The 24,243-nt window shown below is 40.1% G+C and overlaps 2 protein-coding genes across 2 annotated transcripts; one reads left to right on the top strand and one right to left on the bottom strand.

Annotated features, from left to right (window-relative positions):
• Positions 1-792: 792 nt before the first annotated feature.
• Positions 793-6,888, bottom strand: LOC138592961 (interleukin-1 receptor accessory protein-like). The gene is made up of 10 exons (XM_069663836.1): positions 6,840-6,888; positions 4,530-4,782; positions 3,668-3,854; positions 3,411-3,555; positions 3,258-3,320; positions 3,048-3,171; positions 2,817-2,962; positions 1,960-2,106; positions 1,669-1,815; positions 793-1,551 (listed from the first exon to the last, which is right to left on the bottom strand). Exons 1-10 carry the CDS (start codon positions 6,886-6,888, stop codon positions 1,211-1,213), a joined length of 1,602 nt encoding a protein of 533 aa, XP_069519937.1. The 3' UTR covers positions 793-1,210.
• A 4,618-nt stretch (positions 6,889-11,506) lies between these two features.
• Positions 11,507-21,143, top strand: LOC138593069 (coiled-coil domain-containing protein 81-like). Its single transcript, XM_069663910.1, has 16 exons — positions 11,507-11,582; positions 11,726-11,787; positions 11,867-12,020; positions 12,677-12,861; positions 12,949-13,023; positions 13,115-13,286; positions 14,140-14,254; positions 15,974-16,067; positions 16,444-16,590; positions 17,275-17,376; positions 17,981-18,150; positions 18,242-18,320; positions 19,550-19,660; positions 19,883-19,992; positions 20,119-20,244; positions 20,967-21,143. Exons 1-16 carry the CDS (start codon positions 11,507-11,509, stop codon positions 21,103-21,105), a joined length of 1,917 nt encoding a protein of 638 aa, XP_069520011.1. The 3' UTR covers positions 21,106-21,143.
• Positions 21,144-24,243: the final 3,100 nt, after the last annotated feature.

Here is a 24,243-nt window from a genome sequence, read left to right as displayed (position 1 = left end):
TTTATGTACAGCTTTCTTCAGCTATAGCAACTCAATTTCTATACATTCTCTATAGTTACCTTTCTATACAGTATTAATACCTTTTAGTACCGGGGTCTGCCATTCTCTTGTTGTCACAGGAAATGCAGTATATTAGTCAGAGGTTACCCCTGAGTGCAATAGTTAGAAAACAGATTTGGACATTATCTGCAGTTTTTCGGCTTTAATATGCTTACTTTTGTTAGGACAACAGCATGTGATAAAGATGTGTTCTTTTAAGCTGTACTCATTTTTCTCCCCACAAGATGGCAGCAAAACTTTAAACAAACTGACATATAAACTGTCCGAATCATGTCATCTACTTAGTAGCTTCTTGGTGGTTATTGAACAATGATCTACTTATTCAGCAAACATGGAGCGACAAGGAATAGAAATTCACTCGTCTTTTGCCTTGGTTGTAGTTTTCACCGAGTTTTAAGAAATACTGTATATCCTGGTCCTTAGCTGATAAATGTTTGTCTTTCATCACCTGTCAAGTTTGTTGGTTGTTTTTTATCTGAGCTTAGTTGCTTCAGATGGGTTGAGAGAACTGACAGTGAATCGTGCTGGAAATTTTTAAAAATGTAGCACATACAACTTTACATTATGATAGATAAAAATATACTACAAATGACTTAAAGCTAACCCTTTCACATTAGAATTTATTATATTTGATACATCAATTTAACATAGTTTCAGTACAGAGCACGAAACCGATGTGTTACAGAGAGTTCATGGCTTTTGCTTCTTCTCCACTCTCGTCCCTAGTTAAGCCTTTACATAAACAGTGTAATTAAAAATAAAGCATTCTTCATAAACTACAGATATGAAGATACAATTAAAAACATATACCATAATATAACAATACACAATTTCTATACACTGATACAAATTAGTAATTAAAAATACAATAAGCTTAAATTGAGTTCAGCTCTGGTTTGCTATTCCCCGACATTTGACCTTTGTTGTGAAAGATTTTGAATCAGGGATTAATTATACTTCATTTGGTTATGTGTTCCAGAGTTGACAGCCAATAACATATATGAATAATACTGACATCAAAACATTTATTGATGCAAGTTTAAAAGTGACTTGAGTTAAATAAATACTTATGTTTGACTAAATACTGTTGTTATTCTTCTTTATTGTGAGGATATAGTGACCTGACAACATTTTAACATGAAGTCCTGAGCTACACTGTCTGAGGTAAAAGTCTTTTTTTCGGTGCATGTTGTGGGGCAGGTAGGTGACAGCCTAGCTGCTTCCAGAAGGAGGAGGCCTCCATGGAGCATTTTCCTTTCCAGGTGACACAGTCTCCAGCCTCGCCGAGAAGCTGTGAGGCCTCTGGTACTGAACCAGATCTGGACACTTCTTTTGACTCAGTTTTGATGATAATCAAGCGAGTCTGCTGCTCCTTTACAGATGCAAGCAAGTCTTTCAGCACGCCAGATCCTACACCAGGATCAGAAGAGGTGGGAACCACAATCACCGTCCGGCTCTGCTCTATGCAGTCCAATACTGCCTCCGCTACAGCTGCAACCAACAAGATTATATCTCATAAACATTTGAATCTAAATTATAAGTCAGTAATAAATTGTATATTTGATATTTATGTCAAATTGTTTCATTATTAGTTTTCCAGTATCATACCGTTCCCTGGTAAGACGTTGCGATCATTAACACAGAGACTGTAACCAAATCTCTCCTCCAAAACACTCTCCAGCAAGTCTATGTCATCGTCATTTAGTCCTGCGTTGCTCTTGTAACGCAACAAAAAGGCATCGTAGCTTTTTCCATCTAGACAAAGAAAAAGCACTGCTGTGACACACTGATGCTGGTAGAGATGAGACATGGCTCGCTGCTTTCACCATGCAACTCTGGGACAAATATCTACCTGTAACATAAAAGTTATTCAAAACAAAGCTGAGACAGGAATCCCACCTGAGGTGCTGCGATAGCAACAGCGAGAGTCTCGCAGGAAAAGAGTAATGTCCATTTTGAACTTCATATAAACAACTGCTGTTACAAAAACAATCGTCACCATGATGCCCACAATGCCGAGCGCCAGTGGGAGGGAGAAAGGAGACGCTGTAGGGACATAAAAGGCACATAAAAGCAGCCGATACAGATGAAATTCTCTGTAACTTGAACATGTGGGGTGGAGGTGTTTCCACGAGTGGCTTAGGCTAACCTCGCTAACATTATTGTAAATGGACTGCAGTTATATAGCGCTTTTCTAGTCTGTCAGACCACTCAAAGCACTTTTACACTACATGTCACACCTTACACACATTCACATGCTAAGTGCCAATCAGGACCAGCTTACTATTCACGCACGATAGTACACCAGTCACTTGGGGTTCAGTGTCTTGCCCAAGCACACTTTGACATGTAGACAGCAGGAGCCGGGAAAATGCAATCCCAGAACCCTTCGGCTACCATCGGATGACATTTTGGTGTTTTATTAATCTCTATAAACACATATCAGCATATCATTGCAGATTACAATCTGTCAAAGATGTCATCCTTCAACTCCAACTCTTTCATTCTTGCATCCCAAGTTGCTAGACTGACTGTAAACAATCACCAATAGACAGAAGAAGGTGTCTTGGACCAGGTATCCAATATCAGTTATTCACATATTTGCAGGCCACTCCCCAAAACATTGGTTTGGCCTCAGAGGCAAAACTGTCATCAGAGGAGAGCCAAAGGGTTCTGAGATTGAAGTTACCTGGTTCCAGCGACCATATTCTGTTATGATAGAAAAGCTAAAGTTCTATATAATCATCCTTGTTTACCTTTCTGTGCCAGGGTGATGGTGACAAAGCTGGAGGGCTGGTCGTCAGTCTCCAGTTTACAGGTGTAACTTTTTGATAGATCCTCCTCTGACACTTTTTTGAACACTAGAGATGCTGTCATCTTCATTCCTTCAGCATTATTTTCCCTGCAAAGCAAAGGACAACCGTTAACTAAAACAATGGAGAACAAACCTCTTTCAAAGAGCTGGAACATCTCTGTTAAGTGTTTACCGTGTAGAATTGTAGAAAACCGGTAAGCTGTCGTTCGTCTCCACAAACGAGGTTCCACTTAACCAAAACACCTCATCAAAGTCTGAATATATAACGGCTTTACATTCAATCACCACGGTTGAGCCTAGAATAAGCAGAGAATACACACATTTTATAATCAGTTCATTTTGATAGAAGTGCATGTATCTAAACAATAACACAGAAACTTACCTAATGCGACATCAAACACTTCATCCTTGCGTGGTGAGAGTATCACTGAGTTTCCAAATATTTCTGTGCAACAACAGCAAACATGTAACACTTTAAAAAAACAAACATATTTCAGTCTATAAATACAAACTTATCCAAAAGTGTTTTACTTACTGCTTGGTTGGACATCAAGGAGCATCCTGAAGGTCATGTTATACATTTGCTGATGATACAGGTAAGATCTGGTACAGGTGTAGACGCCTTGGTCTTTCTCCTCCACACTCGAGAAGTAACTATCGATTGGCAATGACTCGCCTTTCTACAAGATGGAAAACGAGGCAGAATTTTTTTGCCTTAGAAAAACGCTTTCAAATATCTGTAAAAAGCTGTGGTACGCTTTGCAAAACAGTAAAACTGCTGTGTTTACATACCTTGTGCCATATGATGCCGTTGCTGGTCATATTTGGTGTATTCACATCAGGGATGTTCACATCAGGGCAGTGCAACGTGCAGGACTCTTGTGTGTAGCATTTTGTAGAGTATGTGGCTCTCTCTTCGTACTCTGTGGTCTGTGTCGTGTAAACTGTCAGCCTGAACCAGAACCGGCTGCTGGCAGTCCTGTTAAGACATTAAAGAAAGGGTTTAAATGAAGATTTCACATGTATTTTAAACATTTTGCAGAGGCTCTGAATAAAAGGGATGACTTTAAGGATAAGAAAATCTTGTTATTTCCACATCCAAATAGTCATTTGGGAAACCCTGTTCATCTCTGCAATCATCACATTACAACAGACTGTAAAAGGAATTTGAGATAATCAACCTGTTCCCTGTTAAACACCAGCGTGTTAGCATCTTGTATCATTACCATATTAGCATTCTGACATTAGCATTGAGCTAAAAGCACAGTTAAGTACAGAATTATTTAAAGCTGCTAGCATTAGTCTCATAGCTCACCGAAATGGCAAAGTACAAGTCTAATAACTCGGTGTTGGATTAAAAAGCTGTTGTTGATTGAAGACATTTCTATTAGAAGTGCAGAAGTTGTTAAAAGTAATCACAAGAAAAAACTTGCTGTCTGAAAGCTAACAGTGTCTAATATAGCAAATAACACATCAAAACTTAGCGTTCATTATAACTGCACTAGAAATAACTAATGTAAAACCTCAGCTATCAGTGATCTAAGTTCCTTGACAAGTGGCTCATTTAGAGTAAATGTGTCAGGCCTTGGAAAACTGGCTGCCTGGAAAAAGAAAAATGCTGTTTATCAACCTCAGACTAATAATTACACTTTACCCTTGAGAGCATGAGTAATTCCCCTGATGGTTTACGGAAACACTTAGAATAACAAGGTTCCTCCCATGAAGCAGCACACCCATCCGCCTCTGCTCTGCTGATGTCAGGTTGCTGGTCAGATCCGTCTCCTGGGTGGTGTGACTGGTCCAGGTTACTTTGGCATCTCTATAAGACCCTCTGTTCTGAGGGCAACGCAGAGACACCATCTCACCTGCCTTGATGTATACCTCTCTGGGTCTCCATGACAACACACCTGTGAATAGATGTCACAATTTTAAGTTCATTTATTACATAGAGAATAAAATGTAAAAATAAAAATATATTTGAATGCTCTCAAGGTCACTGAAGTGTAGCTACGTAATACTAAAAGGAAACCAAGTCTTAAAGATGGTTATAGGATTTTTCTAGGTGTCTGTAAAATTGACACTCAGTACCCTGACTGTGTGAAGGTGTTGTGTTCCTCTTTTACCCAAAACCAATGACATAAAACCACGATCATGCTGCAGTGTGTATGTGTGCTAGTTAGTTTCAAGACATTAGGAAATATAGCTTTAAAAAACTGACCTAATACACACTTGAGGTCACCATGTTTCCTTGATCAAGCTTGCCCTAACTGTTTGGACGGCGTTGTTGTTAATATCCACAACATAAAAAAACAAAGTACCATGGTCATGCAAGTTCTGCTCATTTGGGGTTCGCGGTTTGTATTTACACTAATTTGTTTAAAGACATCAGAAAAATCATGCTTAAAAAAGTCGGCCCAATACAAGTCATTTGTAGGGGCAATCTTGTTGTGCTGCGCTTTTGCCAGGCAACCAATAGAAACTCCCAGAAATCATCGCTCCAAAATACTTTTGTTTTTGGATTTAAAAAAAGAAAATATATATATATATATAGTTATATGTTAAGTAGTCAAGTGAGTTTTAGAGAGTTTTGGTAGCTGCATTTTGTTACATTTGGACAGAGCCAGGCTAGTTGTTTCCATCTGTTTCCAGTCTTTGTGCTAAGCTAAGCTAGTTTAAGGGAATATCAGAGCACCATAGTATATTAGAAGCTTATGTCACCTTGTGAAATCAATACCACAAGCTTATCGTGACATCACTGTGAGACACAGTGAGCTCTCTGACCTCATCGGTCCTGTGACCTCTGTGTCAAGGAAATGTGGTCAACTTCTGGAAGTGGAAGTGTTCAGTTCTGAGGGATGATTTGATCATGCTGTTTGCCATGATTGGCTGATATTTCACAATGTAATAACAATGGGACTGTGTATAGTGCATTTTTGATATTGTCATGGTAAGGGACTTTTTTTGATGACTTCTTAACCTCATTGTGGCTTAAGAGCAAAGTCACAATGACAAACACTTCCTGTACACTTTATTTGATGACTAAGAAATCCACTGACTGTTGTACAATGAAGTTAAGATCAGCAGGTACGTCTATTTTTAAAATATGTAAAATCTCCTGACACCCCACAGCCACATGGAGAGAAAATGTATAAATGATGTGACAGTCTACAGCTGGCAAGAAATATATTCAAGTCCCATTTTCCATGACATTCATGACTTTTAATTATTTGCTAAAGCCTATTTTTCGAGGGAGCTTCATTCAAATTGCTTTCAGCACTTTTCCAGACCTGTGGATACCCTGATAAAAGTACCACCATATCAATATACTCAATTTGAAGTTCAAAGTCATAATTACAGCAAAGTACTGAAGTATGATAGTAAATGTAAAAAAAGCAGAAGTAAGTGATATTTTACTGGATATTTAATGCTGATGCAAAGCCGTGTAAGAAGTCTTTCACTAGATGGACGAGGACAAACACATTTTAATTATTTGAGATAGATTAAAACCCTTAGTCCAATGGTCCCTGACCTCCTGTACAGTTGAGGTTTAAGGAATAGAAAGGTTGGAAACAACTGGTTATTTCTAATTATGTTTTATTTCTGAGCTAATATCTTTTTTTGTGAAATATAAATTTAAAAAGTTAAACTAAGAAATACATGTAATGAAGTAAAAGTAAAATATTTAGAAATAGAGTTAAAATTTAATAAGCATAAATGATACCCAAATGAAAAAACCTTAAATCTTCAGCAAAGTAATTTACTTTAGTACTTTGTTACATTTCCACAACAGAATTTATAAATTATTATTTTATTCATGTAGGACTAAAAACGTAACATCGCAAAATCAGAGTAGATGTAGATTATCCCACCTTTGAATTTTAATATGTATATAAATAGATGTTAATATCATAGATAGATAGATATAATATAATTTATGTAATAGGCTTACTGTTTTTTCTCTTACCTGTCAATACAGTTGAGAGGAGAAGGAGAAGCATTTTCCCAGCCATCATTATAACACCTCACAAAGTATCCAAAAGAGTCATCGCATCTTCTCGGAGCTCGCGCTTTATACCAGCAGGTAGCCCTTGAAACATGGGTGTCATTCGGACATTGACTTATGAGTCAGAACATTTCACGCAGTTTCGTTAAATCAAAACTGAAACTGGACTAGAAGGTAGATGATAAATACACCATGTGAACCTCCTCGCCCTTCAGTTAGGCTGGCCAAGGCAAACATGTGTAGACATGCCCCGTTCAGGCTATATATTTACAGAAGCCTGGTTTACACGAGCTGCGTGTTTATGAGGCACAATTACGTCATATCTCCCACACACAAAAACACAACAACTTAATAGAGTAGCTACAAGCTGTTTTTCTATCTTATCTTTATCATTTTTAAGTAAAAAAAAAAACAATATTAGAAGTAAAGCAAAGGTACCTTAAAGGGATAGTTCGGATTTTATGACCCCCAGTTGTATGATATACATGCCAGTAGTGTAGCAGATGCAAAGCTAATTGCTCACTCACCGAGTCCCGTGGTCGGACTTCTGTCCGGTTCCGAACGTAAAAAAAGTAGTTCCGGTGAGATGCCAGGGTCATGAAACCAAAAAGTTTTACCCTAAAAAAACAACACGGAGGCAAAGGTGATCCATTTTCAACACAAAACCACCCTCCGCGGATTTCATATACCGCGCCGTTTTTTTGGCACTATTTTCTCTCTCGAACAATCCAGTATCACTACGCCTGCGGCAGGCCGGTCTCTCAGGTAAGCCGACCTAACAGCTGTTTCACGTTGATTCTGACCCATTCACGTAAGTAGTAAACATGTCGGACTATGAAAGTGATGAAGAAGATTTACCTTTTACTACGGATCCAAAGGGATATCTGTATGAACCTGGATATACGGATGCTGAACTTCGTCAGATGGACTTAGAACGGGCAGAGAGAGAAAGGAGAGAGACAGAAGCTGTGCAAGCAGATGAGGGGCCCGCTGAAACGAGAGATAGACTGCATGAAAACTGGTGGTGCACCTGTGGGAAGTGCCAGCCAATGCCCACCGAGTTGGAGAGCTACTGCTGTCGGGAATGGGAGCTGGTCATGCCGCAGAAAGATCTCTCAATCTCAGAGGAAGCCAGCGCACCTGCTTCTACCTGTATCACAAACCACCTCGCTCCTGAATGCTGGCGTTTTGCAGACCTTTTTCCACATACCCAAAATGAACTGGAAGAGGCGTCCCAGGCCAGCTGGACCCGACGGACAGCTGTCTTTAGAGTAAGTGTTGTTATGATCATCTCTTATGACAACAATCATGGAATTCGTTAGTATCCATGAGGTATTCGTGGAGGCTGAGTCTTAGGTGGTGAATATTTACTACACTGTTATTGAATACTGATATAGAATATTATACAATTGTGTTGGCTTGTTTGTCTTTGTGATTATGATATAATAGAATATAATATTATGATGTAACTTATTGTTCTGTTATAATGTAACTTATTTTCTGTCAATATGAATTGATCACTAAGTAGGCTATATAATCCTAATACTACCCACAATTTCCCAGTTTGGGGATAAATAAAGTACATTATCTATCTATACTTCAATATATCTATATATCTATAGATATATCTATATCTATAGATATCTATCTATCTATACTACAACTCAACTCAACTCAACTCAACCTGTCAATCATAAATACGTCTTACATATGCTTGTAACTGACCATTTAGCATTTTACATACAGTATGCTCAGACTAAACATGTTATGTTGTTTTATTTTTCAGACAATACAGGCTGGTTGGCTATCGGATCGTGCTTGAATGGGCCCTAAAAGGAGAACAGCTGGGAAAAGGCAATAGGAGAGTTCTTCCTTCATGTGTGGTGGACACCATAAGACAGACATATCCATCACCAAATGGACAATATGTAGGCTTCAAAGAGTCAGAGGAAGCACTGGGTTTGTTTTAGTTGTGTTGAAATCTGATTTGGCAAGTTAATTTTTAAAAGTTGAGTGTTAGCCTGAAAGACGCATGTTTCCTTTTTCTTTAGAATATATTTAATTTTATTTTTAAGAAACACACAAATTGAAAGCACCTATCTATATATTTTCAATTGTTAAAAAATAATTTTCAGGCATTGTGAACCAAATGTAAGCCTGGAAGACTAATGGTTGGACAAAAAAGTTTTTGTAAATAAAATTGCAGACGAAAATAAAGAATATAACTATTTACATCTCTGAGTTTCAAACATTCTCTCCCATAACTATATAACTATAGTGCATGCTGCTTTTGTACAAAAGTACACAATTATTAAAAAACAAATATATAAATATATATAATTTCTATATGTATAAACATATATAAATAAGCAGCATCCAAATGGGCAATTTGTTATTCACAAACAACAACTGAAGTGAGACGTCTCTGACAGAAGAGAGCAGCAAAACTTTGGTTTGGGCTTACTTTCTGTGAGCTAAAAAGTCTCAAACAGGTCCCTATTTGCCTCGAAATCGTGTTGCATGGTGTGCCACCAGATCATCCTTGTCTGGCTTTGGAGTTGGAGCTATATTGGCCGGTATGTTGAGAGGAGGATGGATGTTGAACTGCTTATCTCCAAGCTTGATGTTCTTGTCAAGTCGCTGTTGGATGACACGCTGCACCAAGTCTTTCCTGAAACTCTGAGAGGTTGGTACATAGAGCTTCCTTGCAACCCATTGACTTGATTGCTTGGAGTGAAACACATTGTATTTTTCTTTCCCTGGGGGAATAAAAATAACCATCAGTTGGAAGTTAGTACAACTGATAACTGACTAGATGTAATCCAAGTCCATCATACAAAAAAAACATACAAATTGAAGCTACCTTTTTTGCTTCATCTTTCATGCTTACCAGCCCGAGTAGTATCCTGTGGTCAATAACACTCAGTTGCATTCGTGCCTGCATGGTGATGTATTGGAAGTGCCTCCTCTTCTCAGCATACTTCAGCATAGCGCTGTGGAAAACCTGAAGATCCCCTGAAACAACAGATTTTATTTAGACATTTGTCATGCACATTTCTATAACAGCCTCACACATAACATTTCAAAGCCTCCAAAATCTTTTAGTTTTATACAGTACATTTGCTGATCAATTGTTGGCTCAAAGACCAGGCAACATAATCTGCGTTTTCTCCTGCAGTGTATGTGACATTTCTCTGACATGTCCTTCTCTGATTGAAGCATTGGAATGTTTGGAAATGATTCCAGCTCTTAGCTTTTTAGTCTCGATGTCACTGGGAGAGCTAATCGTTTTGGGAATAAATACGTCAGGCACGGTCCACACAATATTCATAAGCTTATTCCAACTTACCAGTGTGCTTGAATAAAGTAATTTGACTCAGGTCCCTCAAGAGATTCTTATCAAGAACAACAGAAGTGCATACCTTTTAAAACAATGATTGTACGGAATATTATAAGATAGAATGTAACTTGTTAATACACATATGCAAATATGTTTACTTATACACACGCACAAACACACGTTAGTATTACCTAGTTTCTCTTACCTGGGGTGTGGGCACCGCCGTGCTCTTCAAGATATGCATTTTCTTCTGTCCTGGGCGTGGAGGGACATAATCTTCTTCGGTGAAGTGCGCGCTGCTGCACGCGAAGTGTTTTTTACCCTCATCGCCTTGGTACGTATGCTCAACCCGACTGCAACAAGCCAAAGTTCTCGTAGGGCACGATCCTCGGGAAAACGATAAAATACGTGCGGTGGAATATTTTTGTTACTGCAGCCTGGAAAATCACAAATTTGCACCATTTTGACTAGTATCTCCTCTGTGACAACAAACGTCCTCTGCCAAGTTACAATTCCAGCGTGTTCTCTCCAAAACAGCTGATGGATCACGTCACCTGAGAGACCGGCCTGCCGCAGGCGTAGTGATACTGGATTGTTCGAGAGAGAAAATAGTGCCAAAAAAACGGCGCGGTATATGAAATCCGCGGAGGGTGGTTTTGTGTTGAAAATGGATCACCTTTGCCTCCGTGTTGTTTTTTTAGGGTAAAACTTTTTGGTTTCATGACCCTGGCATCTCACCGGAACTACTTTTTTTACGTTCGGAACCGGACAGAAGTCCGACCACGGGACTCGGTGAGTGAGCAAATAGCTTTGCATCTGCTACACTACTGGCATGTATATCATACAACTGGGGGTCAAAAAATCCGAACTATCCCTTTAACTGATGATTAAAGTAGCCTTTATTTCACCCTTTCAATCGTAATGAAAAGTAACCTATAGTAAAGTAAAGGTTCACCTCTTCGAAGCTTAAACAATTACTTTAATTAAAATATATGCAGTTTAGAGCGGGAATCTGCATTCCAAGATGAAACCTGAACTCTTTTCTCAAACCTCCTTTGTTGTAGTTTGGTGTCACGCGCACTGACAGGGGCATTACAACGCAGCACTGCCTTCTTGAAACCCGGATTAGCGCGTGCCCTGCGGGGGTGCATTGCTAAGGGCAACCGGGGCCGTTAAGTGCTCGTCTTGAGCCCTGACAGTTGCAGCTCAGCAGGAGCAGAAGAAACATTACTTAGGGAAAGTTTTCTTAGCTTCATTCTCTGAGGATTTCTTGGACGGTTTCCGAGAGATGACAGACATACTGCGACTGGTGTCAGAGTCGGACAGACGGACATTACCTACTCTCTCACAGCTCTCTGAAAACGGTCAGCTATCTTCTTTTTAACGAGTAATAGTGCGGTAACCAAGAGAGTGTGTTGTGTATACACTGCTCGTAAACTGCGCATGTGTAAAATTTAGAGCGTCTCCACTTTGCAATGTAACCAAACTCTAAGTGGGATTTTTTCAGATATCAACTGTATTTGGGCTGATGTGTCCTCCTACATTGAACGCCAGATGAACTTACAAAAGGTTTCTATCTACCTATCTGTCTGTCTATCTATTTGTCTGTCATTCTGTCTGAAATTGATTGATTGATCCATTGAAACAGGGTGTTCACCTGGCAGGACTGGGCACCTTCACCTTCTCTCAGCAGAAGTTGGACATAGGTAACAGGTTCACAATGATCCAAAGACCCATCTTCCTCCTGGCGGGGAAACTAGTCCAGTCTCTGGGTTTGAAGCAGTTCAGGCCACTGGCTGCAGGTGAGCACCTTACTAAAGAGCCATGAAAAGAAATGCAAGATGAATTGACTTTGTGATGAACATATAAAAATGTATCAGACATTTCAAAATTCTCTATATTATGTGTTTTGTAAATTGAGTAATTGTTGTTGTTAAAGGTAATTTTGTTTTTTACAGTTCTTTTTTGGGTTTTTTTTTTTTTACAGTTCCCTATTCCCTATCCCTATTGGAAAATGTATTGTTTATTTATTTGACTTGAACAAAGTAAGAACACGGAAAACAACTGAAAGAGTGCTGCCACATGGCTAAAAAAATATATGGAAAAACATATGTCAATCAGCTCTTTACTATGGATGATGATGTCCCACTTCAATAGACTATTTTCCAATAGTAGAGAGACTTAAAAGATTTTTCTTGAAGTGGGCTGGGCTCAGTTTAAAAAAAGGGGATGTCATATACTTTTCATGCACCAATCATGATTTAGAAATATTTGAATTAAACCTGGTGACAGTTCGTGGTTTTGACACTGAATTATACCTTTTTTTTGGTTTAATGTTAGACAGAAATAGTTGAGATTTGAAGCCAAATGTTCAGAGAGAAAAGAAGAGAGAATATGCTGGATAATCTTGTATGAAAAATTCAATAAGGACTTGTGTGTGTGTGTGTGTCTGTTGCAGCAACACACCTACCAGTGGTGCAGCTGAACTTTGCAGCTGTGTCACAAGAGACTCCCTTCAGTCGAGACGTGGTGGAGGGCTGCGTCCGAGAGACTCTTCTGCTCCTCTTCAGAGCTCTGGCCTCTGAAAAAAATATCCTCCTCAATTTACAAGGAGTTGGAGTTTTGTCCTTTAAGAACAACAAGGTGGCTTTTCTCTTCGTATTTCTGAGGCTGTGATTCACCTTGATGTAGACTTCTTGGATTCTAATCCTATTTTTTTGTCATTAAAAGGTTCGGATGAAGTTCAACAGAGATTTCATTAACGCCATGGATGGAACTGGTAGGCTGCTGTTAGCCTTCAACAATGTGAGTATGAAGAATGTGTTTGCGTATCACAGTATATAATGAGTTTACAGTAAATGCATTCATACAGATAATTGGTACTTTGCCCCTGCAGAGACCTGGGAGCAGTGTCTCTTTACTGTCTGGTGGACTGTCCAGGCTCCAGAGGCCACAGACTGCCAACCCCATCACCCTGCCAAGTGTCTGCTCTCCTCGACCAGACAACAAAGCCGGTGACAAAGATCCACGGTGCTCGTCACCAGCTCCAGACCAGAGGAATGCAGGAGGTGAAAGAGCTTTTTTGCACAAGGCTGACAATTTGGCGTTTGATAGCACTTTAATGAGGCTAAATTAGGTATTGAATCAAATCCAAATCCTTTCAAAACGCTGATGCAAAGCAAAAAGACATTTGTTCCTTGCTGTCAGGCTGGGCGAGCGCTGCAGTCGCTGCGAAGGCTGAAATAAAGATGATATGGCAGAAATTATGTTATTTCTAATATAGGCACTATTTTTAGCTTTATGGTAGAGTAGATATCATCTCTCTGTTCAATATTTAGCTTCAGTCGATGGCTGATTAGCCTAGCTTAGCATAAACTGGAAGGAGAAGGCTTTGTCCACAGAGACCAAATCGACCCACTGGCTCTTCTTCTTAACTCACTAATTAACAATGTCTTCCTCGAGTCCTTGCTGGTATCATATCGACATTATGGTGACGACAAGACGCAAGGTGGTTTTGTGTTTTACATCTAACCCCGCTTCCTGCGTCTTAATGCTAAGCTAAGTTAACAATTTGATCACTGTAGCGTCACATTTCTAAACACAGACATGAAAGTGGTATCACTTTCTCATCCAACTTTAAGCAGGGAAGCAAAGTTCATTTCTGTCAAACTTTCCCTTTCATCTGTGTCATTGCACTTGAAAATGAACTGGTTGCACCAGCAGGTTAAGCCCTAGTTCTCATGCTATATAAAGCAGCTCCAGCTTTTACTTTCAATTTGGTGTACAACATTGCTGATAATTACTGTCTGGATGAAAAAAATAAACAGCATTTAACAGGGTGCAGTAGAGGTTGAGATGCAGCAAAGACATAATGTAGCTACTGAGCACATAATGACTGAACAGTGTTGTGTGTCTCGACAGAAGTTCCCCAACAGAGAGAATCTAAATCCCATCAGCCACTGCAGCCCGCCAAGATGAAAGCTGTCAGCCCGTCCAAAGAACAGAATCCAAAACCCCCAACCGAGGCCACAGACAAGTACTACACACACAAAGACACAATAGCACACACACTCTATGGAGAGGCTCAGTTTGCAGCGCACAGAGGATGGGTCAGTGAGAGCCGAGAGCTCAGCGGTGGTCTTATATTGTTACTGCCCCGAGGCAGCTCACAGCTCCATCAATGATGCACAAGCACCTGTGGGACAGATTCCTCCTCTGTCATCACCTCAGTGCACTGTCAGCGACCACACACACACACACACACACACACACACACACTTGTAATCGAGGTAAGTTGTCACGGTAAAAAAATCCTCTTGATACAGTGTGATCACAAGAGGGAAGATGCTCACTGTAGTTTCAAACATCATCTGTTATTCTTTAGCTTAATAGATGTCCTCTAAAACTGTCAGTCCACTTAAGGCCACTTGAAGTCAATTTTTATTTTTTTATTCTTTTTTTTTGTTTTTTTCTGGTCACTTAAACTGGTTTAAAATCACTGTGAGAAAATAAACAGTTAAATGAAAAAAATATAAATACCACAAACCATAAAAACTCCCAAAATCTACAAGAACTACACAACACAAGGGAAGACAAAGGGCAGTTTAAATATGAGTCTTCAGCTGATTTTGAAAGTGTTAACAGAGACAGCAGATCGTATTACTATAGGAAGGTCATTTAACAACCAGCACGAAGCTTTGGCCTGAAGACCTAAGTGACCAGCTGTTGATCACAGGTGTCTCTCTGAATGTGAAAACAAGAACAGTGTTGCCGGATCAGATTGACAGCTTCCAGCCAAATTACAACTCAAAACCAACTGAACCAATTCAATAAAAAACAGCCCAAATCATAACCTGCATATCTGCATCAAATAACGATCAAAGATAAAATGTCAGATAAATGTGCTGTCACAAGAGTGCAGTTAGACAACCAAATACACAAATTGCGAAATGCACCCCTGGCTTCGTGACAAAACCACAATAAAGTGATCAAATACTGTCATGAAATGTGAGCAGCAGGAGGAATAAAACTGCCAAAATCAGACATAAATAAATAAAAAATATCAATAAATGAATATGCCATAATAATAACAATGAGCAAGTGGAAACAATGAAATCTTTGTTTTTGACCATAAAATGAAACTCCGCCAAATGTTGACAGAAGCAGCCCAAAATTAATCTATCAGCCCAACGCTATTTTCCCCCTAGCCAGCCCGAGGTAATCAAAAGAAGCCCAGCTGGGCGGAAACCGACCCAATCTGACAACACTGAACAAGAACTTTGAAATAAATCATGGTCTTAATTTAAAGCCAATGTAAAGAACATATAAATGTATATGAGGTGAGATGTCTTGTTGGACCCGGTCACCTGTAGACAGTCAGGAGATGGTGGTGAGGCAGGTGGAAAGAGAATTGTAGTAGTCTAGCAGGGATGGTATAAAAGTGTGAATGATCGTTTCTAGCTGCGGTTTAGGATACAAGTGTAAGAAACATGTACTTTTCTAAACCCATAATAAATTAATTTTTTTTCAGTATCAAAACTTTCTTCAGTACATCTTTCCTTCTAGTTGAACAAAAAAAGAGGGTACGCTAAGATAAGGATCAGTTCATGCCACACAACACAATTGTCCTTTAATAATCAATAAGAAATGTTTTACACACAAGGAAATTACCCTGTTAGATAATTCACAGTAATAATTTAACACTTTCTCTTGAATGAACAGTATAAGGCAGTAAAGTATCCCTCTCCACTCCCAGGCCCACCACCTCCATCTCACCACCAGAGGTCTCTCCCAAACTGCAGGAACCTCTTGTGAATGTCGGCTGCACTGGCCACACCCGAGCTGGACAGGTGAGTGTGTGTGGGGGGGTTTATGTGTCTATGTGTACTGTAAGTTTGTGTGTGTCACTTTCTTGGTGGAATCACTGAGATGAAAGACTTATTAATTGGGAATTAGGATTTAATGATATTACTCTATGAGTATAATTCTGCTCAGGGTGTGTGCTTTGACAGGCTCCAGCCCTTTGTGCAGAGGATATGTTGTTGAGATGGAGGGACGGTGCGTTAAATTACATTCAAAATAACTTACGACATAGGGATTGACACCACAATGCCAGGACTCTAAATACTTTTATGGGAGCTCAGTGTCTGTCACGGGAGCTGTGGGGATGTCTCTTGTTCTTCTCCTTATTGACATTTTGTATTTCCTGTGGCCTTGTCATTATAGGAGCTGTGCTACCTGTGTATGCAGAGGGCCCAAAGAAATGTTCCAGTCTACCTGAGGAAGCAGCAGGAGGCGGAGGAGAAAGCTCAGGAGAAACTCTTACTGCTGAAAGAACAACAGAGAGACAAGCAGTACATGGAGGAAGAACAGGTGTGTGCATGAGCTTGTGTGCATGCCGACTTAAGACTTTGTATTTAATCTTTTAAATACCTTTTTCTTACTGTCTGCATGTTACTGATAATGAATTGCATATGATCTGGAGCTTTTTGTGGCTTGTAGTCAAGAAAAAGAGGGATCAGACCAACACATACACACACACACACACACACACACACACACACACACACACACACACACACACACACGTGCACTGAGGTGGAGAAACTGTTTGTTCCACACACCCAGCAGCAGAAGTACAATAAAACTCAAACTATTATGTCAAGACAAAGTCAAAGCTGCAATAAAAACTTGTGCAAATGGAAATAAAAGATATTTCAGCCGCTGAGAAGTTTAGGGCGGTTCCAAAGTGTTTGGGGTCAGAGAGCTGTGAAAATAGCACTTGGAAGGACGTGTTTCACATGTGGGATATTTAAATGCAAAATCAACAACTTTAAGTGACTCGTGTGTTGAATTTTTGCCAAAGTTATTTCAAGGTTCACTAAAAATGACCTCTAACACTGATCACATCGTCCCTCAGACCCAATTAAGGGCCAAAAGAAACTGAACTGAGAATATAGTTTTTCACTCTTTATGCTACGTCATGCACGACACTCTCACACTCTTACGCTCACTGTGATAATAAAAGTGGGGTTTTTTTGTGTGTTCATCTGGCAGGAAAAGCTGAATGAGCAGCGTGAGCATGCAAAGCAGGTCGCTACTTTCAACCTGCAAATGAATAAAGAGAAGAAAGAGAAGACCTTCTGGCCTCTGTTCCCTGTGAGTAAACATCAGCCCTGGTAGCTAAAAGTCCTAAAGCAGCTAGTTTGTAAGAAATACAACGGAAGGGAAGCTTGTGTATCTGTTTACTGAGCAGCAAAACAGATTCACTGTGTTTCTTCACATGATGCAAATAGTTTGCAACACAACAGCAAGGATTTGGAGATGTGCAGCCTGCTAACAGCTCAATCTGACTTCTCCTTTCTGTTCCAATGCTTCCTGTTATATTTAAACCTGATCTGCTGTTATAAAAGATGGACACATTTTAGATTAACGGTGAATACATGGCTTTTCCTGTCACTGCTTCAGAATAAAAGCAACCCATGTTTTGCAAGTTGAACACTTGAAAGAGGAAGCACAGACAGCAGTTAATGGTTGTTGTACACTTTCTGTGCATCCTCTGTGCATGTGAAGGCACTCTTTTACTAACAATACAAACAACTATACAGAGGATAGAATTGCTATTGCTGAAAAATAGTACCAAAATTAGGGTTTAAATTCATGATGATTTGGAGCATTGTTCCTTTAAAAACAGATAATAACTTGAGTCGCTCACGCTATCTTTTAGTGGATTATTGGAATTAAATTTCCTCTCACTGTTTAGACTTCCTTCATCTTCCCGACTCGGCCCCTCACTCCCGCCAGGAGCATTCAGCAGAATCGTTACATGAACGACCTGCAGAGCCAGATAGAGAGCCGGCGGCAACACGAGGCTCGAGACCAGCACAACCGTGTCCTCATGGAGCATCTGGACCAGGTTCAGCTGGTGCAGGAGTGAGTCTGTAACCGTGTTAATGCTCAGGCATCTCAGATAATCATTATGTTGGTATAACTCATGTGTCATCATCATGTGTGTGTTTTTTAGGCTGGCTTTGCAGAAGGCTCAGCAGCTCCAGCAGAAACACAAGAAAACTGAGCATTACAAGAAGGCTCTGGACACTCAGGCAAGACAAGAAACAGTTCACAAAGTTGACTTTAGCCAAAAGATCTTTCATTTCTTTTGTGTTCTTTAGAAAGAGACAAACAACAAAAACAGTCCTCTAGTCAATATTTTAAGTGCTTCAGATTTAAATAATCTTGAAATAATACATAAGCAACAAACTGTTTTGTTATTGTTAAAGGAGCAATTCTCCCCTGGAAAAAGCCACTGTCAGTCAAAGCTGGTGTTCTATGTAGTCAATAGAAGCAATGATATTTGATATTGGCACGATAGCTGTGGACACCCAGCATGCATTGTGCCCCTCCCTCTGAAAGGGATGGCCCAGCGACAGACGCTCGAGTGAAATACTACCGTTTTTGCTGCAGGCAATGGCTCAGAGCGGTACAGAATCAGAAATACGACGAGAACATACCGGTGGATCGTCTAAAAAATCTTCGGGTCTGCAGTCTACATTTCAAACCTGATGATTTTGAATGAGACATGACATCGGAGGCGGGCGTCCTCGATTGAGGAAGTGTAGTTTAGCAAGCTCCCCGGCCAGACTACGTAAAACGCCTCATCTGGCGGAGGTTTTCCAGGGCCCATTGGAGAAGCGGATAGCGTCCTCTAAAGGCACAGAGTGAAATTGCATTTTCTTTATACCATAATGGCATTAGCTCGCCATAATAGCGGGATAGGACTGAGATCAAAAATCGGCGAACTGGCCCTTCAAAGTTAGAATTGCATAGACACAAACTATGATGTCACAAAATTAATATTTTTCATGTTATAAATATTCTCAAAGTTTCATGTTGTCCTTACTTTTGCTGCCAGGTGTGGATTAGACTGAACATGCTTGTTGGTTTTCATTCTAATATTGTTGTAGCTTTGTTGTTAATGAGCCTAAAAAACACGTTTTATGTAAAGTGAAAGCAGAAAACGGAAGTCTCTTTCTTACTGATGATTTCTGCAGACTTTCACCTTTAACATACCATCATGCCCAAATGTGCTGTTTTGTTATTCCTATTGAGGAATGCTGTAGGTCAAAGGAAGGCAGCAGAGTTAGGTTCCCTCCCATCCTGCCAGTCAAGGCCATGCATGCAGGCAGTCTGCCAAACCACAACCACAACTCATTTTATCTGCCTCGTCTGGTTTTACTTTTATTTTTGTAAAGCATCTTGTCTTGTTTATCGCTATGCAATGATCAGTGCTATGGTAACTTCACATCTGAAATAAGTCTGCTCTGTCCTTCAGGTGGGAGATAAGAAGTGCACGGACCCTCCAGAGTGCCAGCCTGACGACTCAGGGTTCACCCGCTGTGAGACAGCAGCCAGCAACACAGAGAGCCGAGAGAGGGCACAGAAGGTCACCTCTGTTTGCTTTGCAGTTTTAATCTTGTGCAGATGGAAGAAATAACTACAGTCAGAGTTGTTGGATCTTATTAAAGCAACTAGAACAACATGTCATATTAAAAGTCACTGCATTTTATTGGTTTTTGCAGTTGTGGAGGAGGTACTCAGATGCTGTCTGTTATCTAAAATGGTCTACTACACATTGATGTTTCGATGTTGCTCTGTATTCTATCAGCTCTTCCAGGTAAATTTCAGTACTGCCTCTCAGAGGAAAAAGGAATTAAAGCACAAGCGTCTTGAACAGGTGGAGGAGGAAAAAGAAATGCTCAAACACAACAAAATGGAGTGAGTAAAGACAGGGGTAAAGGAAAGGAATCAATAACTATGATGATGGAAATAAAGAGGCAGCAGCCTCAGTCAAAATCATATTTGTCTGTGGAAACTTGTCTCTCTGGTATGTTTCCTGTCCAGACTAATATCGGGCCGCGTCAATCGTTTTGAGAAGCAGCGGGACATCAGTAAGTCACTGGAGGACGAGTGGGGTCGATGTGCGAAGCTAAAACACCAAAGAGAGGAAGATGAGAGGCGCTTCCTGAGGTATGTGGATATACCCATCAACAGTCAACCATGCATTTCACTGACTCTTAATATTTTGCATGTTGTCTGACTGTGATTCAAGTTGTTGCATCCTTGGGCTAACTGACCTACAATTAATTTTTGCTACTAACTATTTTGTTTCTAGTAACCTCTGCCAATGAAGATGTATATTTGATTGCCTTTCGTTGGTCAGTTTGTCGTCAGGGTTACGGAAATAACTATCTACCCGATTTACACAAAACTTGGTGGAAGGGTAGACCATGAGAGCACATATAGATCAGACTAATAAACAATCAAATAATAGCAGATCTGACTCTCAAACAAACAAGACTATTGGCCCTGATGGGGGTCGGTGCTCTCAGGGTGCCCTTCTAGTTGGATTTATTACATCTAAGTCACCATTGGCCCATTTTGACAAGAAGTCTTACATTTAAGAAGTTAGAGGTGCTTCATTAACGGTCATAATTTCAGACTTTAAAAGGCTCTAACTCACTCTACATGTTTAGTTTTGATTAAAGGCTCCCCTGATATCTGATGTTCAAAGACTGAACCTCCCACCAGCTGCTGTTACTATTAGTCACAATTTGATCTTCATGTCTTTCATGGTCAGAACAGCTTCAACACTCGTTTGATTGTAATGTATCGTACCTTGTTACTGACTGACCTCGAGTATTCATCACGGCCTGCATCAATCAAGCTTTATTCTGTCTCCTTGTCATCAGGTCTGCTGGTGAGCTCCTGGTAGACAAGCTTTCACAGTACAGGCGCTGCTGCCAGTGTAAGAGGAGGACGAGTAACTGTGGCGAGACCAACATCTGGAAAGACTCTCATTACCTGTCTGGCTCTCAGTTCATGATCTGATAAATGAAGTAGCAGTTAGACTTCAAGCCCTGCATCAGTCTTTCGAGTTCAAGTTTGTTGTGATTTATTTTCCGCAGACGATGATGTTTGTGGTCTTTATATGTCCTGTGATTGCATCTTTCGATACTTTCAATTCTATCCTTAACATATGCAGTCATTAAAATGATAATGTTCTTCTCACAGCCCCTCAGCTATTTTATACACACACACAGGAGCTGCAGTTGATGGTGACTACTTTGTTTCTTAGTAAGACATAAATGAGCTGGAACTTTGTCAAAACCTTTGTGTCAGGGGAAGAAAACGAGTGTTGGGGACATGTTAAGGTACAGGTGAGGTAACTATTTCAGACATGACACACTACATGAAGGCTTGTTACACACACAGATAGGATTTAACAATTCTAGATAATCATCAGAGGCAACTCTAAGTAAAAAAGTAGATGCTTTTAACATAAAAGGGATGCACTTTGAAAATAATGGAGCAGCACTGTGGCAATGAGGGAAATGAGACTGTATGTGTCTGTCCTTGGTGATTACATTCTTTGAATGATGGCTGTCCCATATCTGACCCTGACAAGAGATGAGGGAAGTTATCCATGCTACAGTACATACAGAGACGTACATTACATGCAGAGAGATGAAAAGAAAGAGGGCCCCAACAGGGCCCCAAGTTTGTGAGGATAGAAGGAACAAAAACACAAATCATTATAAATCGTTGGGGGTTTCTTCATTAATCATTAGAGGCTGAAACTTTGGAGCAAAGTGAGGAAAATGGAACAAGATGAGGATGAAAGAAGGTATGTGACTTTGATATGGGAGGATGGGTTCATGCATTGGGGAGCTTCTATAGATGATAAATGTGTTGCAGGATCATGACAGTATTCTTCTGGCTGAGGGCCCGGCTCCCTGTGAAGGCAGAACTCCCCTAATGAGCTCATGAAGGCTTTCTGAAGGTCTTTGTACTAAAACAGATGCACAATTAACGACCCCACACACTCCGCCTGATTAATTTACTAACGGACAGATAGGTTGTGTGTATGAACAAAGATATGTGTGTGCGTGTATGTGTACACGTGGCAGAGGCTGTATGTGTGTTGTTGTGTGTATACTGTGTGGGGGTACAGAATCATATCTCACATATACTGTATGACAGGAAAGAGATCTGTGCAGTAGAGATTGGCTGATCGAGAAGAGGATCAATCCTTAACACACCATCCTCAAAAATATGGTCATTGTGCAAGCTTCTTATTACTAGGTGCGTTTCCAAGGGGTTGGGTTGTCATTTGCTTTCAACCTATTCTGCCATTTTGGTATGAGGTATGAAGTGTTGCCCTGAAACGTGACCGCAAGCCCACACTCTCAGACACACTGAACACTGAGAAGACTTTGTGTTAACAGATTAAGATCTCTATTAAACGTGTTCCTGTAGAATAAAACTGCTCCAGATTTACTGCACATCATAGGAGCAGTTTGAAAACACTACTTTTCCATGAGGGGGTGCAGTTGAACATCATTTTAAGAAAATCTGTTGGTGAGATATGCACAGGGAAATCAATACAAGGGTCAGATAGAGAGAAATCTGAGTCAAACTGCAGATTGGAAGCAAAAATCAGTGAGAAATTCCTTAAAACTGACACGACTGTGAAAGAGTCAGTAATTCCAGCACATCTTTATTCCCCAGGCATCATAGCAACACTTCAGCTTCCCATACAGACAAAGAGGACATGCTTCAGCATCTTTATGAGACATGTCAAGCTTTCACCACATTCACACAGCAGCCATTTTTTTCCTACATTACGCTCAGGGTGGGAAGCTCAAATGCTGGTGTAACGTTGCACTGCTGTATTACAGCAGGGAAGCTGACAATTGTGATGATTTCACCCCTACATGATTTCGAAACCACAATTAATAGTGAAAATTTAGAGGAAAATAATGCCATATTTTAAAAGAAACGACAAATTTGACAGCCTGTTAGCTAGTCAGACAAGCTAACCTTAGCATTAGGCAACTTCCTACCACCATTGTAGCTAAGGAGGTAAATTCCTAGCTTACATTACATAAGCTAAGGAGGTAAACTCCTAGCCAACATTATGTAAGTTAGGAATTTACATCTTTCCTGTTATATCAAATAAATACTAAACAGTACCTAAGCCTTCAGCCACCTCCTAGCTAATGGTAATGTTAGCTAGCAAGTAGCTGAACGCTCCTGTTAGCTGTTGTCTGACAGTAGCTAGCTGGCTAGCTTAAAACAAGTTCTTTTAACTTGATATCTACTACCAGATTTCCCTCCAGATTTTCATTATCCATTGTCTCCTCAGTTAAATTATGAAGCAGTGAAATAATTATATATGTATACAACTTATGACCATATGCTTGTGCTTGACACACAGCAGACCTTGTGTGTTTGAATAAGACGTCAAAGGGATGTTACAAGGCGTCTGTATTCGAGAGCGTGTGACTCCTCTAATGCGTTTTCCTCTGCCTTAAGTGTTTGTATGTTCAGTATATGACACACCCATCTCCTGCAACGTCTTGTATTGTGCTCTATTAGTCATCCAACAAGACTTAACCTCTGCTCAAGTGATTTTATTATTATTCTCCAAAAACTTAAGTGGACCCTTGAAGGCTGAGGGATTCGCAAGGCCGATGTGTCATCATGAACATGTTAGCACACTCACATTAGGGCTTGTGCTCAAGTTGAAAGTGTGTTTTATAATTAAAATATGAACAAGCTTTTAACTATTAGCTCAAATATAACAACAGCCCTTTATGCTCTTTTACTAATCCCATTTCCAGCCCGGGTTATTTGCACAGTGGGTGTTTTCCTGGACTTGAAAGTTGAACTGAACACTGAGGATTTAGGACTTCAGGCGGTTTGGTGATTGAGCTACATTAGTTGTGTCTGGACTCATCGTGTCTACTTTTAGGCTCACTGATGTGGCACCGTCCAAGCTGAGTCACTGGAGCGCTTTGTTTGGTTATCAGAAGGGTGGAGGGCACTGCCTCATGGGTCATCTATTTTCCCCTGTGAGAAGCAGACAGCAGGAGGCCAAAGTCAACATATTTAATGCTGTTTGTCATGCATATGATGACTAATGGCCAATGGAGGGGGTTATATGAGGCTGAGCAAAAATACTCT

The sequence above is a fragment of the Semicossyphus pulcher genome, unplaced genomic scaffold (genome assembly GCF_022749685.1).
Source record: "Semicossyphus pulcher isolate SPU_LCO1_2020_fin unplaced genomic scaffold, fSemPul1.0.p SCAF_1, whole genome shotgun sequence".
In the NCBI taxonomy this organism is placed as follows: domain Eukaryota; kingdom Metazoa; phylum Chordata; class Actinopteri; order Labriformes; family Labridae; genus Semicossyphus; species Semicossyphus pulcher.
The sequence above is the reverse complement of the archived record's forward strand: the minus strand, read 5'-3'. Positions and strand labels throughout refer to the sequence as shown.

What these genes read in the sequence shown, in the direction of transcription:
- LOC138593069 (XM_069663910.1), top strand. Translation starts at nt 11,507, where the DNA reads ATGACAGACATACTGCGACTGGTGTCAGAGTCGGACAGACGGACATTA. An exon ending in AGACCAGAGGAATGCAGGAG is followed by an intron (nt 13,287 to 14,139) that starts GTGAAAGAGCTT and finishes GTGTCTCGACAG; the next exon opens with AAGTTCCCCAACAGAGAGAA. An exon ending in GCCGAGAGAGGGCACAGAAG is followed by an intron (nt 19,661 to 19,882) that starts GTCACCTCTGTT and finishes GTATTCTATCAG; the next exon opens with CTCTTCCAGGTAAATTTCAG.
- LOC138592961 (XM_069663836.1), bottom strand. Translation starts at nt 6,888, where the DNA reads ATGATGGCTGGGAAAATGCTTCTCCTTCTCCTCTCAACTGTATTGACA. An exon ending in AATTACTCATGCTCTCAAGG is followed by an intron (nt 3,855 to 4,529) that starts GTAAAGTGTAAT and finishes ATGTCTTAACAG; the next exon opens with GACTGCCAGCAGCCGGTTCT. An exon ending in CCTTGATGTCCAACCAAGCA is followed by an intron (nt 3,321 to 3,410) that starts GTAAGTAAAACA and finishes GTTGTTGCACAG; the next exon opens with AAATATTTGGAAACTCAGTG.